Below are 19411 nucleotides of genomic sequence, written 5' to 3'. Positions count from 1 at the left end.
GAGCAGCTGCATCATGCTCAAAATGACAAAGAGGCTGAGGATTAACCTGAATCCGTTACAGTGAGGCAGGGCTACTGGAGGAGTCTGGATCTGGGGATGAGATGCCGCTGGGAAAGCCTCCATAAGAGCCTGTTAGTCACAGTGCGACTCCACCCTGATGCAGATAGAGCTGGGTAAACACTGCTTGGTGAGGGAGCCCACGTGTTTACTGTGAGAATACCTTCGCCAAAATCCCTGCCCGAAAACCTCCGATACACCTCTTAATGTACGGTAAACAAATAGGGTCAGTTTATGCTCCCCCACGTCGAGGCTTGGGGACAAAGTCACTGCTGAAAATGGAGGTCGAGGACAAAAACAGAAAAACACAGCAGACAAAGCAGCCTCACGTTGCTTTCATTTAACATAATTAGCAAATCAATGTTGTCTAGAGTAGTTTTCCATTTCAAGGACACTGAAGCAGGCACGACAATGGATAAGAATGAATGGAAAAGTGAGAGGACCATCCTTAATACACAAACAGTCCCAACTAAAGTCCTTACAAAAACATGGGATGTGGAGCTGATTAATTAATAAGCACATGTTGGTTTCCAGCAACACAACAACCATCCGTGTTGCACAGTAACAACAAATTAGAACTTTTCAACACATGTAATGCGTATTTTCACCAGTTCTTCAGTCGTCAGAAGGGTTTTTTTCTTTTGAAGAGGTGACGTCAGGAAAACAGTGTTTCAGCTCAATCAGCCAGTGGAGAGTCAGTCCATCAAAGGCTGTAGGTGTCCTCAGGTAACTCTCCCAGTAGTTCATCCAGGTCGTCATCTGCACAACACAGGACATTAAAACAGTGTCTGAATAATTGATTAATTAATTCACACAACTGGTTTGGAAAAAAGAAAAAATAGGACATCTGATGACGTCATCTTGGGCCTTGAGGAAGCGTCAGTTAATTATTTATCAACACTTCTTGGAATCAATGAATTATTTAATGGGAAAATTGAACTCCAGATTATTTGAAAATGAAGTTCAATATTATGTGCCGTTCTTTTAGTGTTAACCCTTTGAGCCACAAAACTTTTTAAATTAAAGGCATTTCATCTTTGGTAAACAGAAAAAATCAATAAGGTTACAGAACTTTTCAGAGCCAGAAAGTGTAAAAAAATACAGAATAATCCCATTTTCAATTTTCCCACAGTCCTTGAAAGACTCATCTATGACATGCTTTTTGCTTTAACCAGATTTTGTAAACAAAACAAGCCATAATTCTCACGACACATAAAGAACAAAACCGTTGGAGGATGAAAAACAAAGTGAGGCCTTTTCCCCGTTGTTAGACTGTGCTCCGAGCGGTAAAATGTTAAGTGTGGCCGGAGGGTGGTGTCACATTAAAGGTCTTGTTGTTAGCCAAATCAAAACAGTTTTATCGAGTAAATGGACTGCGTGTAGCACTTTTGTTCGGTTTTTATCTCTCATTTCCACACAGCGGTGGCATGCAAATCGCGGCTCTGACTGTTGGAAGCTTTAACGTGTGGACAGGAAGAGCTGGAGATCAAACTGCCAACTCTGCGAGCTGCGGGTGAACGTCGACCTCCGGAGCCTCAGTCGCCATTATTGCTCCACATTATGGGTATTCAGTCTAGCGTGCAGAGTTTTCACATTTCTGATGGTAATCCTGGTCTGGTGTTAGATTTGAAATCATCATGTGGGGATGCTGAACGTTTGTACGAAACTTCATGCGATATTTGCCCCGGATCCGTCTGGCTGATGGAACAATGTTAAGGTCAGACGTTAGAGCCATTTCACTGTTGTGGTTGTAAGTGTAGATTTCAGGGGGACACACAGGGGATTTGTCCTTTGAATATTTACAACATGGGCATCTGTTCCCTCCACATAAAGATTTATTTTTACAGCGACACAATAACAGTACGAACAGACAAAACAATGCCTTAATGTGTTTTTAATTCAGCACCGAGTCCTTTCGTTTCCTCTCAAAATATAATTTTTGCGCCACTGAGCCACACTCAGAATGTCCAGAGGGAGGAGACCTGCAGCTCATTGTTCAAATGAAACCAACACACATGATTGGTTGCTGCAAATTCTGGATCTAAACTTGCTCCATTTGTTTTTGTGTTTTATATCCGTAGGAGCCAATCAGCGCTCAGTTCTGTGAGCAGAAAACAATCTTTAGGCTCATCTCACGTTACTAATTTCAGCCTCCTTGACTCCTCCGTCCTCCGTCTTGTGACATGAAAATCGATCTTGGTGCATCATAACAAAGGACATCTCATTTCCTAAAATGCATATTGAGCAAAGAGGACGGAGGAGCTGCGTCTGTATCCTCGCTGTGTCTTCGATTAAGTCTTTTCCGCATCCGTGACATATAAGAGGCGACACGTGGCTGGAATACACAAACCGTGTGGGCAGCCAGACAGACAAATGTGTGTGTATGATATTCAATATTAATATGTCACTCTCTATTTGTATAGTTCTATTTCGTGCGCCATGTCTTTTTTTATACCCAACACTGCATGTGTGCGTGTTAAGCAAAACATTTAAATGACATCTGTACATTCTCGTCACATTCTACCGCCTTGTGACTTAAATGGTAAGTGAAAATATATGCTGTAACTCATCATGAACACTGTCCTGCTCATCTGACAGAGATCATAAAACACAGTGGCAGGTAATTAGAAGACGACGGACTGGTGGTTCTGCTGTGCCACATGTCATATTTAATTGACGTCGCTTTATGCTGACACTCCGAGGTGAAGATGTCTCATTTTGTTAAAAACCTGTTGCCTCGACTCCTCTCTCCTCTCACATCCTCTCGCCTCCTTCACTGGAATCTCTGGTGGGAGGGACCAAGACGTGAGGAAAGGAGTTGAGGAAAGGAATGGAGGGTGTGCAATTAGTGAAATGGGACAAGGAGCTTGTCTAGTCAACTTTTAGAAAAGATAAAGTTACAACAAGCTTTTTGACCACTGAGACGGCAGGTTCGAGTTTAATTATCCAGATAAACGACGAAAGAAAATTATTTCTCCAAGTGTTAAGCTGAAAATCATGTCTCAGGCTTTGCTTCACGCAACATGGCACAGCACATCGCTAAGCTAACCCAGGTTTAGTTTCTCAGGATCTTCAAGTGTTGACTTGGCTTCCACAATATCATTATTAGATAAATATTTACGAGTTGGCTGCTGATCTCTCCTGACATTGCTAGAAAATGTGAAAAATACAAACTAGTCTGCAACCTATGAGTTTATTTTTAATTTCCAAGCTGTCAAAATGCTGCTGTTTGCAATGGCATAGACCTACAACCAATCAGAGGAACAAAACATGATGTAGTGCTGAGCGACGGACAAAAGCAAATAAAGTGTGGTTGTTTTGTAGCACTGAGTTCCAGAGCAGCAGCCATCTTGGTTGTCTACGAAAGTACGTCAAAGGCAAACCTCTGAACAGCCACTGAACCGAACGTGCCCATATTAGATAAATGATAATGATTGGCCCTTAACAGGCAAGGGCGGATGGTAATCTGTTCGAAGGGGAGGTGAGCCAGACGCATTCTGGCAGAGCACACCAAACACGAGCTCTCAGACTCGTCTGGTTCCCAAACTGCTGCCAGTCAGACAAAGAGGAAAGATTTAAAATACAACGTAAGGCTCTGACACCTTGTGCTGGGCGGTACAAAATTTCCCCTTGGGGATTAATAAGGTATTTCTATCTATCTATCTATCTATCTATGTATCTATCTATCCATCTATCTATCTATCTATATTTTGTGCTAACTGAATAATAAGAAGAAATCAACAGGTTAATCAAAAATGTTAACGCTGTTTTTTTTGCATCTGCAGTGCAAATCAGAAGCCTCTTTATTACACAGCCCTTGTTTTGCTACACTTCCTCTGGCTTTGGGAGGACAGCCAAATGTTAATATCTCACAACATTACCAGACAGCGTTTATGTTTCATTCAGGGAAGCCAAATTATACTGCAGCGTGACACTTGGCAAACTCAGGATGTGACCAGAATTCATCTCTCCCCGGCCTCACTACGACTCTGATTACATTCACGGGGCCCCACCTGCATCCCAGCCCGGTTCCTGTGGTGTTGGGTCCCTGGCACATTCCCGGGGGCCTCTGCTGGAGCGAGTGTCAGCCGGACCTCCAGGCTCTCTTCCCTCCTCGTCTTCTTCGTCGAACACCAGCTGCATGCGAGACACCGGCCCCCGGAGGACGCCGGGACGCCGAGCGGGTGACAGCAGCAGCGGCTCCTGGATATGGATAAAAATGTTTCAGAGGGACACATGACAGCTTGACAGAACATTTTTCTGGACGAGAGACGTAATATGTGCTGGAATGCAATGGTGCTATTCTCAGCTGATAGCGGCTCACCAGGACCAGCGGGGGGAGCTGAGTGGAGGACAGACTGACGCCATCGGGGGCGTAGATCCTCAGCAAGTTGTTGGGAGTCACGTTCAGGTAATGGTTACGATGGGAGGGAGAGAACACGCCCACCTGTTCACATGAGCAAGGTAATATATTCAGGTCAAGCTCGAGCACGACACTGCAGGGGCGATATTCTTTATGGTGGAGGGCAGTGAGTGTTACCTGTTTGAGCAGCAGCACAGCTCCGACCTTCAGCTCCTCCGCTCTGTCCTCTAAGAGACGCCGATGCACAGTTCCCTGAATCTCCCCTTGAGAGTGCGACAGAATGAGAGTAAGCAGCACACTGTTTAAAAAAAAATGGCTGGATAGAAGCACAAGATGTACTGGAGGTCAGCTGCAACAGTCTAAAGCCAAGGGGAATGAACATCACCTTCAGTTCGTGCAAAAGTGAAACGACCAGTTTAACTATCATAACAAAATGTAGATCAGTGCATAAAAACATGAAATAGCGTTTAAATACACATTAGTGAGTACTCGAAATCTAAATACGAACCTGTCGACAGGCTTGAAAATCATGGTATCTTTAAAAAAATAAACTAGAAAATGAAAATACAACAAATCACCAGCATTCATCAGAGACAGAAACAGTGGAAACAAGAAGAATAGTTGTATTTTCAACCTTCTGATGAAAGAATGAGTTCTTTTTAAGAAAATGAACCAAATCCGATGTTAAAATCATCATCGTATTTCATTTAATCACTTTATTCCCGACATGTCTCGTTTGAAAATACACAAAAAATAAACCATTTGCTCTCATTAGATTCTGTAAATAACCAAAGATTCTTTAGTGCAACTGGACGCCATTAGTGACACAGAGGCCACCAACGGTCACATAAAAAAATTCAGGAACTCTTCGAGTGAACTGCAGACTGTCTTTACACAAAACCGTTATAATCCAAATATGAGAACAGACTAAAACTCTAACTAGTAAAATATCTACACAAGTGAAGCCAACAATTTCTTCCAGTACTGCTAAAATTTGGAAAAATGTTGGACTTTTGATTCCAGGTTGTTGCTTTTTTTTTTTCTTTAAATTGTATTTGAATAAATAAAAAAAAATCCCAGAAATTAAACTTTTGCTTTGTTTTTTTGTTTTGTCTTTGATATGATTTATGGCATTTTAACTGTCATAACTTTTTCAGTTCTATCTACTTCTAGACATGGTTGTGCTCTTAGAACTTTATATTGCCGTGAGTAAAAATGTGACAGGAGCGAAAAATAAATGAAAATACACCCAGAAACCACTTGGGGTTCAGAGGATTAAACCTCTTTATTATCTTCACGTGTTTGTCCTTTTCTTAAATATTGTCTTGAAGAAGCCCTGCGGCATTTTCTGGTAAAAATGTTACGTTTAAAGTAACCCAAACACGCTGCATGTATCCTTCAGGCCAGACAGACATCATGAATGAATTTTTAAAAATATTTTAAATCCTGCATTATTTACGTTCATGTCTGTTAGTCAGCGGTCCTTTTCTTCCCTTCCCTTTATTGACTCATTTTTATTTTTCGGGATGTGTAACCACCATCCGCTGGTGAAATAGCACGAATCCTTCAGCATGAATATGTATCACATCACCGCTGTGCATGTGTGTCCTCAAGTGTATGCACAAAATAACAACCAAACATGAACTCACTCATAAAGCAATGACTCAGAGATATGAGAAGTAAAGTTTCTTTCAGGGTAAAAAAAAGCCTTTTCCATTAGGGCTGTAGCAAACAATTATTTCCACTGTTGACTGATCTGGTGGTTATTTTACTTATTAATCGATTAGTTGCTTGGGCTGAAAATGTCAGAGAAGAAAGAAAAATGTTGATCATGGTTTCCCAAAGCCAAAGATGACACATCTCTTGTTTGTCCACAATTCAAGGATGTTGAGTTCATAAAGGAGGAGAGAAATCAGAAAATATTCACATATCAGAAGCTGGAATTTTGACATATATTTAAAAAAAATAAATACTCAAACTGAATAATGAGTTATCATGACTGATTAAATAGTTAATTCGATTTAATAGCTCAGGCGAAATAGCCAGCAACTCATTTATCATCACAAATCCAGTTTATTGTCGTTATTTTTGACAAATAAAACCTCAAAATAGCTTTTATTAACAAATTATAATTCTCCACACCTGTACATTTTACAAGGAGTAGCATCTGCTTCAAAAGTGTAAACGTGAGAAATAACTAACAAGTCTCATTTAGACATTTGCCAAAAATTAACCATTTGATCTCATCGGAGTCTGTAAAAAAAATAAAAAATAAAAGATTATGCACTCAGCTCAGTTTTGACAAAAGTCACTTCACAGATAATGAAGGAAGTTTTGGGCAGAACTGCAGGCTGTTTTAAATACAAGACAAGTATGGGAAGAAGTTTTTGTAATTCTACGTAATTAAATAAAGTAACTAATTAAATGCAAGTTGTGATTTATGGAATTCTAACTTAGTCATACTTCACAAAACACATTTCTGAGTTCTCCCTCCTTGTAACTACGGTTGTGTTGTTTCCATGGAGGTGCACGATTTTATATCACAGTAAGAAATCAGCTCACAGTGAGTAAAAAATATGACAGCAGCTAAAAGCCAGAAACTACTTGGAGTTCAGAGGTTAAAAAGCAGGAGAGAAAAATGGATAAACGCCCTGAGCCGCTAATTTGTTGATTTATTTGCTTCTGTCAATTACTTTCCCAGCACTATTGGGCTGGAGTCACCACAGGCTCACAGCAGCCTCACAGAAAAGTGCCTGCAGGGAAAAAAGCTGCAAACTGTCCAGCAGGTGGGAGGCACATTACTGAGAGAACGGTCCCTCGTGGTGTCAGAAGCACTTAATACCCACCCACCACTAATGCCAATCTACTGCTATTGAATCACTAATAAGCACTTAAGTCCTCTGTTGAGTACAACATCCTCTCCTGAGCGCTGATAATCAGTACACCTCATGTGGCTGCTCTCTGGGGGCCATGGCAACCGGCTCAGCTCAGAGGTGGATCAGACAAAAGGGTGAAGGCTTAAGGCGGGAAACTAGTCGAGGCTTCCTGCTGCAGAGGCAGGTGGACTGGATTAGTGTATTTCGTGTACACGTTTGTGTGTCTGAGTGTAACAAAGGATGTTACAAAGGCTGGACTTTGCTCTCGGACCATGTGGAGCAACCTTCCTCGTTAGCTCACCCAAATTTCTTTACTTTACAACAGGGCCCTCAGATTCTGGAGTGTTTTGTATCAGCTCTATCAGTGTGTGTGTGTGTGTGTGTGTGTGTGTGTGTGTGTGTGTGTGTGTGTGTGTGCGGACTACCTGTAGGGTCTTTAAATACAGCCTTGGCATCAGCATGTGTGTGGATGATGCTCTTCAGAAGCACAGCCATGTTGGGCACTTTGTTTCTTGCCAGTTGTTTCAGTGCAGCCTGAGTGGAGGAGGAAAAAAAAAAACCCCACCACATTCATTAGATTCCGTTTGATTGGTTAATTGATTGATTAACTGACAGTCTAAATTAACTGGCAGCCACTTGGATAATTAATCTTTTGCGCAACGTTTCCAGCAAACATGTCAAGTTTACTCAGTCAAGCTTGTAAAATCTAACGATGTGAAGCTTTTTTGTGTCATATATGATAATAAGATAAAAAAACGAATCAGCCATAACATTAAAACCACACTGGTTCATATTGTGGAGGTCCCACTCATGCTGCCAGAAAAGCTGGATTATTCCATCTTAAATCATTCTTTCTGATTTGCTTGAAACTTTTATCACACATTATCAATATTGAAAATAGCATCTGCAACATTTTAGACAGTTATATCAGGTGCTTTCTGAGATAATGTTTTGTTACGTGCTCAAAAATGGGAATTCAAATGGTGGAATTAATATTACTTTTTCATATTTCAACGTACCCAGAATCAGAGAATATTTGATCAGCTCTTCAGATTCTGAAACAACGACTTGATGAGAAATAATAGTGAAAATTTCAGGCTTTTATCTTTAATAGGAGCTGAGATATTGACATCCGAACTTAGCCACAAATTCAAACGTGTAAAAAAAAAAAACAACAAGTTGACAGTGGATTGAGCAGCAAGTTAAAAAATATATAAATGTATGTATATATTCAAATATTGAATATATCCAGCTAAAAATTTCACAAATATCTTTATAAATGTCCATATTCTATGCTATAAATATTTTAGGCAAACCAGAGATGGTTGAGCAGGGATTGTTTTAAAATTTGATGATTGAAGACGGAGTGACCCAGCTCTGACTTGTTGAAGCCTGGACTCACAGATGCTCAATCAGATTGAGATACAGATCATTTGGAGGCCTAGTCAGCATCTTAAACTCCTCGTCATGTTTCTCAAACCCTACCTGAACAATGTTTGCAGTGTGGCAGGGAGCTGCATTGTGCTGATATGTGAATACAGCTGCCATGAAGGCGTGAACGTGGTCTGCAGCCATGTTTCGGTAGGTCTCAAAGTAACATCAACAGGAGTGCAGGGTTGGGATGTCAATTTTACTCCTTTTTCTCACCAAATAGTCCTCAGCATTATCGATCAATGCATTAACCATTACTTTCTTCCAAGGACTGTCAGTTTTTCCCAACTACAGACGTGATTTTTCCGTCACAAATGGCTCGGTTCCACAAGACACCTGGAGTTGGGAAAACTGTCAAACTAGAGTACAGCTTGTCTTGAAAATATGAGCACTGGCTGCAAACCAATGACCCGAATAGTCGTCTCTGTCATGGTGGCCAGTTGGTAGCCAAACCCCCATGATGCTCACAGCTCGGCATCATGGAACTGCCTGTAGACTGTGCAAACGCCTCCTCAGGTCACTGCGGTGTTCAACACCACACAGGCACCGTACTCTTCCCCTTGAGGAAATTCTGAGAAAAATACGGCTCCACCAGACGACAAATCCTGCCAAAAACGGGCTATATTTGTTGGAGTCACTCCCCAGGGATGTCTTGAGTAAAAGGCGCAAGACATGAGCGCTACGAGAAACCAGAGTAACCGTGTAACAAACAAAACAGGAAGAGGTTCGGCTCACGTACAAGACATTGTCTAACATGCATGTCCTCTGTCTTCTGCTTAATCTGTTCATATATTTTTATTCGGTTTAATTTTTAACAGCAATATATCCACCCAAGGCTTTTCGGCAGAACTTAACTCAGACCATCACAGTGCCTCCACAGGCTTCTTCCCATCTTGCATCCTGCTGCCACCTCTTCCCCAAGTAAATAACACATGACAGAAAAGAAAACCTGATTCCTCAGGCCAAGCCACCTTCTTACATTGCTCTGTGGTCCATTTGCCACTGTAGGAGCTTTTGGTTGTGGACTGGTGTAAGTATGGACACTGTGATTGTTCTGCAGCTTCAGAGCTTCATATACAGTAAGCTGTTATTCACTCTGTTTCCTGACACCTTTCTACCACAGCAGCACGAAGGTTTTCATCAGTGAGCCTTGGACACCCTGTCACCAGTTTACCAGTTGAGAAGCAGCACCTTTGACGAGGAACACCCTCTGCGTACACCACTCAACGACTGCCGCTGGAGTGATGCTCTGACCAAGCTTGTCCAGATATCTCTCCCAGTCGCTCAGCTCTTTACATTTGCCAATTCTTCTTGCTTCCAACACATCAACTTCTAGAACTGACTGTTCACTGGCTGCATAATATATCACACCCGCTGACAGGTGCCATTATAATGAGATAATTAATCTTATTCACTTCACTTGTCAGTGGTTTTAACGTTTGGCTGATTGATGAATATTGGAGTGTTGGTCAAGTGAAGTCAACACTATTTATGCAGCACATTTAAAACAGCCACTGAACCAAAGTGCTTTCAAATACAGAAATAAAAGTGGCCTCATGAATTTACCGACAAAGTTTAAATATCACACCCAAGGCGCTACAATATTACATGACATTTAAATATACCATGATAAAATTCAGGTTAAGACCTTACAATACTGTATACTCTCAACAAATTACTTCATTACGTGATTTAAAAATTAACATTAGGACCCTAACTAACTATATGGGCAGTTTTTACCATTTTAAATGTTATAGCTACAACAATCATTTGAAAAAATATTCAATCTAAGAGAACTTTAAGGTTCATGGCTAAACATTTTTATTTTTGCTGGGATCACATAACTTTAAAAATATCGTATATGAACATCAGTAAAACGTCATACTTTCTGTACTTCAGCCTCACACTGCATCCACACACAGCTTGACATTACACCTATAACCATTTTGATAGTTGCTGTGCCTGCCATGAAGTTGAGCCAGTAATTAGGAGCACAGCAACACACACAGCTGCACTTTTATTTATTTAAGATTAACTGAGGGGTGTTTAGTCATTCTGACAAATTACTGCTCCCTGTTGTTTTCAAAGGTAACTCAAACCCTAAATCAATAAGATCTCAGGTTGTACCTACTGAATATCTAATCACCTCAGCTTTAAATCTTGCTCCTCTCTCTTTACGAGCACCAACACAGAGGTAGGAAAATGCTCCGGTGTCAATAAATAAACAGCAGCGAGCAGGATTTACTACTGGGATCATCCTTTCTTTCCACTGCATTAGATGGAACATGTTAGGGCTGTGTGCTAATTTGTTTATTCATGCAAACAAGGATTTTGGAAAGCTGACATTCATGTAAACAGCTTAACCTGAATGAGCTTAGCCAGCGTCCTGCCAGTGACTCTGTGCATGTAAATGGAGTCGGTGACAAGCAAACACAGCAGAAACCAACATGTGTAAGTACTCAGGACGGCTGCCACTCAAAGCTGCTCCACAGAGGCCGCCTCCGGTAGTTGCACAGAGAGCAGAACAACGGCCCAGTCTCCATTAGCGTGATTGATGACTGATCGCACTGTTTGTAATCACAAAACACCTCCGGTGCAGCGCCGTCATTTGTCCTGATTATATCAATAGACCTCCAGCTGCGACACCAAGGCTGCGATGATGGAGGATAAGTAACTTTAAAGAAACTGCTTGACCTAAATATCCATGCTTAGACAACGGTGCAACAGACTCTTCCTGCAGTTTGTGTTTGAACAACAGTGGATTTGTTATGATAATGAGAGCTTACCTTGCGAAGCACCATGACCACACTGTAGGAGTGCAGGAAGCATGACGGATTCCTCTCATCCAAACCCATCTCTGCTTTCATCGCTGCCCAGGCGCCACCGCTGAACTCATCCTCCTCCGTCTGTGAGCTGGAGCCCTTAAAAATAAAGCCAAACTGTTTGTTAACTAACAAAAAACAGCTACTGCAGTGATGTAACTCTTGATCTCTATCCCTCTGAACTACCAAAACCCACTGGAGGATTTGTGAAATCAGGAAGTTGCAAATTCTTTAAAGAGGCATTGTAAACATCTTTAAGGCAACGAAACAGAACAGAAGTGGCTGCAAGTCATAGACTGTGACCATCCAGCAGTGATAATTGTAGATGTCTCCTGATCCCTTTGGAGCAACATTTGAGGTGGAGGGGAAATTGTATTGGTTTGTGTGCACACACAGACCAACTTCTGAGCAACAGAAAACCCAGATATTGCAACTTTCAGAATATTATTGTTGTCTGCAATGGTGGACGTTTATTGTGCAAAAATCTTGTTTATTGATGGCGTCATGATGTTGACTTAAATGTGTACAAATGAAATAAGGTGCAATGTGTTCTGGCTGTTTTTGGAGCAGACTTTATTTAAGGAATTTGTTATTGGTTTTAGAAATCACCAAAATTATTGTTTTAGAGGCAGAAACTGTAAAAACAGAAAGAACAATCGGATTTCCAACTTTTCAGACAGTGTTTGAACTAATCATTTGTGGCATGTCGCAATATATCATAAAATATATGATAGCCTCGCAGCAAGAAGTTCGCCGGTTCACATCCCGGTGGGGGCACCGGGATCTTTCTGCGTGGAGTTTGTATGTTCTCGCCGTGCAGCGTGGGTTCTCTCCGGGTTCTCCGGCTTCCTCCCACACAGTCCAAAAACATGTTGACAACAATTGGTGATTCTAAATTGTCCGTAGGTGTGAATGTGAGTGTGCTTGGTTGTCTGTCTCTAAGTGTAGCCCTGTGATAGACTGGTGACCTGTCCAGGGTGTCCCCTGCCTTCACCCTAAGTCAGCTGGGATAGACTCCAGCCCCCATGACCCTAGTGAGGATTAAGCGGTGTATAGATAATGGATGGATATCTCACAAAAAATCACCACAAATAGACTGTTAGCACCAATCAGATCCGATTAAAAAACTAAAAAAATGTGCACTCAAGTGACTCAGCGTTGAGACTTTTCAGGTGCAGGCTGCAGACTAAAGACAAGTATTGAAGAAAATAAAACATACTCAAGCCATAAAATAAATGCAGCATGGCTCAAAAATGGTGCAACAATTTTTTTTGGAAGATACAGTCAGCACTGTGAAATATCTTTCTACAGTTGATATGCAGGGTAGTGTGAAAAACACTTAGTTTGTAGAGGTTGCATAAAAATAAATGGTCAAATATCTGTAGAATGAGGAGCTTAACATTTTACCCAGCATTGGTGAGACATGTGGGAACTAGAGGAAAATTGTTGATCCCAGCTTTCTTCAGTTTTTATAAAATTAATAATCAAAGAAATGTAACTTTTGTTATTTCTTTTTGTCATTTATGGCAGTATTAGTCTATTATACTGCACAAGAGACATTGTTGAGTTCTGCCGACTTGAAGCCATGTTTGTACTGTTTCCATTTAGGTTCAGAACTTTGTATTACACAGAAAATGAGCCCACAGTGAGAAAAATGTGACAGTAGCAAAAAGCTGCTCAGATGTCAGAGGGTTAAAGCGGCTATAATTACTATTTGTATGTATCGTGTGAAAACAATGCACCAATCAACAGACTGACTTTACATGTCACTAATAAGCTGGATGTGTAAATCAGCAACTGTTTGCCAACAAGTTTTCCATGTCAGCACAACAGCTGATGTCAGTACTGTTCTCATGTCTAGTTACCGCTGCCCCCATGTGGCCAAAACATCTGTTTACTGACCTCACACTGTTGATTTTCATGTCATTTCTGTAATTTCATTTACCTCTGAAGCAATACAAAGAAGAAGGAAAAACGGCATCTTGGAACATGTGGAAGATCAAAACAGACAGTAAGTCTGCCTTCACGTCAGATAACACAAATCTCAGCATGTTGTAATTATTAAGTAGGAAAACAAAGGTTTTTCTGAAGGTTTTTGTTGTGAATCCCAAACAGTCATGTTGGAAACAGACAAAGTCTTGTTAGCTGCAGGCAGGAAAACGATCAGTTATTGCTCCTCTGTTCTGTTCTGCACACAAAAAAGAATGACTGTGCTACATATCTTTTGTTATACTGTGATCAAAACATGAACGCTCTTCTTTCCAGCATCTCCTTCCTCTTTTCTTATTCTGCGCAGTTTATCCCCCAGTGCACTCCTTGAGAAGCAGAAAGAGAAGGCTATTGTGACATGTTCTGCTCTCTTTGATTTGAAAACCACTTCTGTTTGTTTCAGGGAACAAAAGCAGTTTAAACTTTAAAGTAACATTTCCCCAGGAGGTCCTGAAGGTAACACTGTGTGCTGTAGCTCAGCGACCAGCAGCAGCTCAGCAGGGTTGAAACACAGGAGATCACGAGTGACCAGGGGTTAAACTGGCATGTATTTGGCTCATAGACCGAACTACAGACTGTAGAAAAAGCAGTGGTGTGCCATCAGGGTCAGCAAGGCCTTCTCTGCTGGCCTAAACTCTATTAGAATCACTGACATATGTTGTAATAGTTTCCCATTAATTATTTTTTTCACATTATTCACATAATTTCACATGATAGCAGTCTGTTCTCTTCATTCCATAGTGTGTCTCTGGGCTGTATGCTTATATTCGGCCATCATGTGTTGCCAGGGTCAAAGAAATCTGCCCTGAGATCTTCAGAATCAAAAGTGCAGGCCCCTGTAGCTTGAAATGCATTGTAATGACACTGTTGCTTTAACCAATCAGATTTAGAGATGATGGTTTCAGGGCTGGCTAGCTGGCCTACAATAACGTCAGCATTTCCACGTCTTCTGATTGGATGGTCAGAGAGCTCAGCCAAAGCTAGCTATCTGCAGCAACTTGCACAAGCTAAAACATTATCGTAAAAGATTTACTTTTTTTGTGTGTGTTAAGCAAGCGGACATTCTCAGCCCTACAGCGAATTGAAACTTATGCCAGAAACATGACTGGACAGACCCGACTTTCAGCATTAGCCTCCATGGCAATAGAACAGGACTTATTGTTGGAAGTGAAACATACGGATTACCTGCTCAGCAGAGTGACTGAATGATTAAAGAAAGGAGGATGGATTTTGTGTTCAAATCATCACAAGTTTTGGTGAGTAAAATATGTATATTTTTTATTTTATTGGGCTGATATTGATGCTCCTACTAGATGAGATGTGTATGGTGCAGCTGTGGCTGCAGTTAATGGAAACGTGTTGAATTGTGAACATCCTGTTCTACTGCCTTTCTGTATCATACTGATGGTTTCTATAGCCGTGGCCTCATTACGACGGTGTTAAGAGGTGGTTTGATAAGATAGGATGCCACTGAGGGCCTCAGAGTAAAATGCACAGCCTGCCACTGAGAAATAAGGTCTGTTTCTTTAACTGAAAGTAGTTCCAGTGAAAAATGTACACGTTGTCGACTTTCCAGAGGAAAAAATAAATTGTTTCTGAAACAAAAGCAGTAGAATTTTGTAATTGCCATTAAACTAAAAACTACATTTCCATTCCCCTGTATCGTTTTGGTAAAAGTTCACAGCATGATATCTCAAATTAAATCTGTCTAAATATCCAGACTCCACTAAGATTCTCATTTTGGTTTCATTTCGTTTCTGTACTTTCTGTATTTTCTGGTAATTTGAATGATGCAACACTTTAAATGAATTTGATAGAAGAAAAAAAACTTCCCTCTGTGAAATTCGAAAGGAGAATATTACATCACCCTAAATATAAAGGCATATTGGCAAGTACACCGTAGTGTCATTTTTGTTGAATAATTTTGATGAGCATTTGCATTTAACTGAGGGTTCAGGAAACATTGGAATTCCTGCCGTACTTAAAAAAAAAAACACTTTGCACAAACCCAACTAAAGTATCTGCAGCAGCCATTAGACTGAGGATAATAAACTGTGTTTTCATTATTCGGCCGACCATCTGTTGTCTCATTTAAGTAATTAGATAAGTTCCATTCTTGCAATAATTCCAATGACTGTAAATACTGCAGCATTTAAGCAGCAAAACTGACAAATCCCTGCAATAATCCACTTCATACAACAGAACAATATAATGATATTCTTTAGAGAAAATGACAGTCGTGCTTTTCCTGAGAATAAAACTGTAGCTGCAGCCGTGATGGGGCTGGATTTATCCTGAACACGACTGTTTTGTTGTAAGTGATTTCGCTGTGGAATCAGTGAAGCTATGTACGGTCACAATGACACATCAGAGGATGTCAATAATTCATGAAGTTACCACCGGTGGGTCACTAAAGTAAATTGCGCTCAGCCCTTCACTCAGTTTGGAGACAGTTTGGATCCTGCTGCTGTGATTTTACAGCTGTTTAACAACGTCAAACTAAAGAAGGGGAGTCTGACGGTAGATTTGAAGAGTTATTTTAGTTCCTGAGTTGGTGATCCTGAAGGAGGCAGAGCTGAACTCTAATTTATTCCTGTTTGTAACACAATCCAACAAACTAGTGGAATAATTACAGCATTACAGTTGTAACAATCGACGTGACATTATTCGGCAAGTCGTTTTTTAATTAAAATTTCCAGTAATTTGCGGTTTATAGTTTCTCTAGAATAAATATTACTGTTTGTCTGTGTCTTATATGCTGCTCAACTGAACATTTTAACTTTTGGTCTGTTTATTGGACATAACATGATGTCAACTTTGGCTCTGGGACATTGTTTCCACTGTTATCTGACATTTGAATTTTTAATTAGGAAAACTACACACTGATTGGCTGAAAATAAAATCATCATCTGTTGAAGATCTGTCAGGATTTCGGTGAATGCTTTTATGTGTTTTATTTACCTGGCTGGGTATACGGGCCACAACCCCGTGAGCAGGAGTCTGAGGAACAGAAACCACGATTTCCTCCAGGTTCTGACCCTGAGGCTGAGAAAGAAGATTGAAATCACTAAATGTCACCGTGGTGAAAGACAAACACATACCTGACATATTTCTTGAATAGTGATTCATTTAATTCACTGATCAAAAGGGGCAGAGGGAGATGCTATGAGACCTACCTGCTGTGGTAAAAGTCCTGCAGGACCAGGAAAGCGTCGCGTCCTGGTTCGGTGAGGCTCAGAGCGAGGTCTCTTCTTGGGAAGCTTATTGGATGCTGATACGAGCTGCACGAGGCGATTGGTGAGGACCGGTGTGTGAAGTGGATGAGGGCTTAAACTGGAGGAGGGAGAGGAAGAGGACGCTGGAGAGACTGTTTCAAAAAGTCTGCCGGTCTGAGGGGAGGGTCTTGGAGTTACTCGTGGATTATGTGGCTGCTGCAGCGTCCTGGAAAAGAGGCTGGGGGCAGGAGAGGTCGCGGCACGGCCGGGGAAAACACCAGGACTCTGCGGCGGAGCGGGGCGGGGGTTTACAGGCTGCAAAACAGAAAGTGCCCGAGGAGGAAGGTTACGACTAGATGAGCTGGAAGTCTTGCTGAGCTCCCTAAGGGTCCGATCAGGTAGCGGCCCTCCACAGGTCGAGGGTCGCAGCGTTTTGGCAGAAGATGAAGGCGTGACCGTGGGGGCAGCAGGTGCAGCGGGAGCAGGAGGTTGAGGCTCCATTTGGCTGTCGCACTCATCCAGGTCTGCCAGGTCAACATCCCAGTCATCGAAATCATCCTGAGCTGCGCAGGGCTTCAGCGGCGCCTTTGCAAGACTTTGTTGTGATGCCAAATTTGGCAGTGTGGTGGGAGGAGGAAGCTGAGCAGAGGAGGAGGAGGAGGAGAGCTGCCTCAAACCGAAAGCAACAGCTCGTCCAGCATCCTCAGCAGCAGCAGCAGCGGCAGCAGCAGTGTGCGTGCCGCTCCTTGATGCTGTGCCACCACACGGGGAAGCTGATCTCCTTCCAGTTTGCTGAAGGCAACTGTTCTCCGGCTCTCCGTGAGCGACCGAGGAAGCACGCAGGGCACAGGATGACACAGCAGCTGCCACATCGGCTGGTCCAGACGCTGAGCAGGCAGCCCAGTCTGTCCCAAGCAGGTCCTGGGACACGCACAGACACACACACAGACACACACACAGACACAGTGGGAGGGAAGGCGAACAGAAGGAGCATCATTATGTTACAGAACACTGACAATTAAGTAACAGTGGAAATCAGGTGTGTAGAAGCCTGCTGGGAATCACCTCATCATCAAAGTCCTCGCCAATGCTGAACAGGCCACTTAATTTGCAAGTCTGAAACAGAAGCAATGAAATGTCTTCACGGCAATAAATGTCCAGATGCTACTTAGCAACAAAAAAAAAATGGCCCCATAAACTCCGAAAAAGTGTCATTTACTCCTGTTATGTGTGATTGGTGACTGTGTTGTTAGCACATTAAGCTAAGTTTGGCTCACTTACCATCACAGTCATGAGATATCGCGATGAAAGCCGTTTTGGACAAGTTTGGAGAAATACACCAAACTTAATAAGACACACAATGCCATTCAATATCGGCGTGTAAATATGAGTTCATTTCTTTTATCAATTCCTTTACTGTAGCGAGAAAACCCGATTAGCTAGTAGGCTAACTTAAGTTTTTCTCTGCTGCTCCTGCTGCTGGGTATCGCGCCGGACGTTCAAACACGACGTAATGACGTCCAAACATGACGTAATGACGTCACGCGTATTTATACAAAGCGTGTAGAAGCAATACAAGATGATTCACTCCGCATCAAATCTCACACGTCATGCTTTTTTTTTTTTACATTCATTAATTAAATATTTAATTTAATTATTTTGTCTATTCATTCATTGATTCAACCTTTATTCAAACTCAGAGTCCACAGAGGTATGGAAACCTAATTTATAATGTAGCTGAGTGAGAAAATAAAAGGCACGCAAATAAACTTGAATAACACTGATATAAAAATAGAAAAGGGAAAAGTTTGTACAATAACAAAAAATAACATTAGTTAGAACATTTAAGATATGAAACCAAATTAATCAACTGAAACAGGAGCACCTGGAAGCAACATAAGATTAAATTATGAAGCTTGAACAGCCCTCAGGATAAAAATTAGTCAGGCTTTAGATATGGTTATTTTGTAGGTTATTTCAGTTTGCAGTGAGTAAAAATGGATTTCTCTACCTCATTAAAAAACACCTGGCATCTGCAACATAATCCAGTCATTGCGTGAGTGTTATTTTTTATTACTTAGAATTCTTTGTATTTGCTAGACATGCTGTTTATATGACTTGTAATGCTAAGGTCAACATCAAATTCCTCTCATCTGAAAACCTGCTGGGCAATAAAACTGATTCTGATTCTGACATTAGAAGAGAACGATGAAGTAATGCAAGGAGGTAAAAAAAATAGAAGAAAATACTAAGGGCCTTATAAATAAATAAAGCCAGAGAATAAAGGTCAGCCAATCTTAGCATACAGCTCACAGTGATAAATACTGTAATTATCACCAGTAATGGATCCTAATGTGGAGAGATAAATAGTGTTTAAGGGCTCAAGACATACATTTTCTTCAATGCAGTGGCAAACATGATTTATTCCTGTAACAGAAACCATTTTTAATCATAGTTTAGTCACAAGTATGGACACATGATATTTAAAAATCAGCTCCTCATCAATCCATACTCCCTTCTGTTACTTTTTCGACAAACGCCCCTGCAAATAGCAGAGAGGACAAGAACCATGAACTAGGAATTCATTTCTGCTTATTGAGTGCAACTTGTACAGTGAAGGGATTTAACAACAGAATGAACAGCATCTGAGGTTCCTTC

At 41.3% G+C, this 19411-nt stretch overlaps 1 protein-coding gene across 1 annotated transcript; it reads right to left on the bottom strand.

Annotated features, from left to right (window-relative positions):
- Positions 1-377: 377 nt before the first annotated feature.
- hrob (homologous recombination factor with OB-fold) lies at positions 378-18237 on the bottom strand. Its single transcript, XM_008283732.1, has 10 exons — positions 18035-18237; positions 17819-17869; positions 16715-17674; positions 16500-16583; positions 11514-11648; positions 7722-7830; positions 4598-4683; positions 4382-4504; positions 4071-4260; positions 378-816 (listed from the first exon to the last, which is right to left on the bottom strand). The coding sequence occupies exons 1-10, from the start codon at positions 18044-18046 to the stop codon at positions 761-763; spliced, it is 1806 nt and encodes a 601-aa protein (XP_008281954.1). The 5' UTR covers positions 18047-18237; the 3' UTR covers positions 378-760.
- Positions 18238-19411: the final 1174 nt, after the last annotated feature.

The sequence above is a fragment of the Stegastes partitus genome, unplaced genomic scaffold (assembly GCF_000690725.1).
Source record: "Stegastes partitus isolate 25-593 unplaced genomic scaffold, Stegastes_partitus-1.0.2 Scaffold325, whole genome shotgun sequence".
NCBI classification, from domain to species: Eukaryota; Metazoa; Chordata; class Actinopteri; family Pomacentridae; genus Stegastes; species Stegastes partitus.
Note: the sequence above shows the minus strand (reverse complement) of the source record. Positions and strands in the feature narration are given on the sequence as shown.

Bases quoted from the DNA above. Each gene is read 5' to 3' on its own strand.
- hrob (XM_008283732.1), bottom strand. The intron at 16,584-16,714 runs GTAGGTCTCATA...CTTCTTTCTCAG, and splicing joins CAGGACTTTTACCACAGCAG to CCTCAGGGTCAGAACCTGGA. The intron at 11,649-16,499 runs GTAAATAAAACA...TTTATTTTTAAG, and splicing joins TGGCCCGTATACCCAGCCAG to GGCTCCAGCTCACAGACGGA.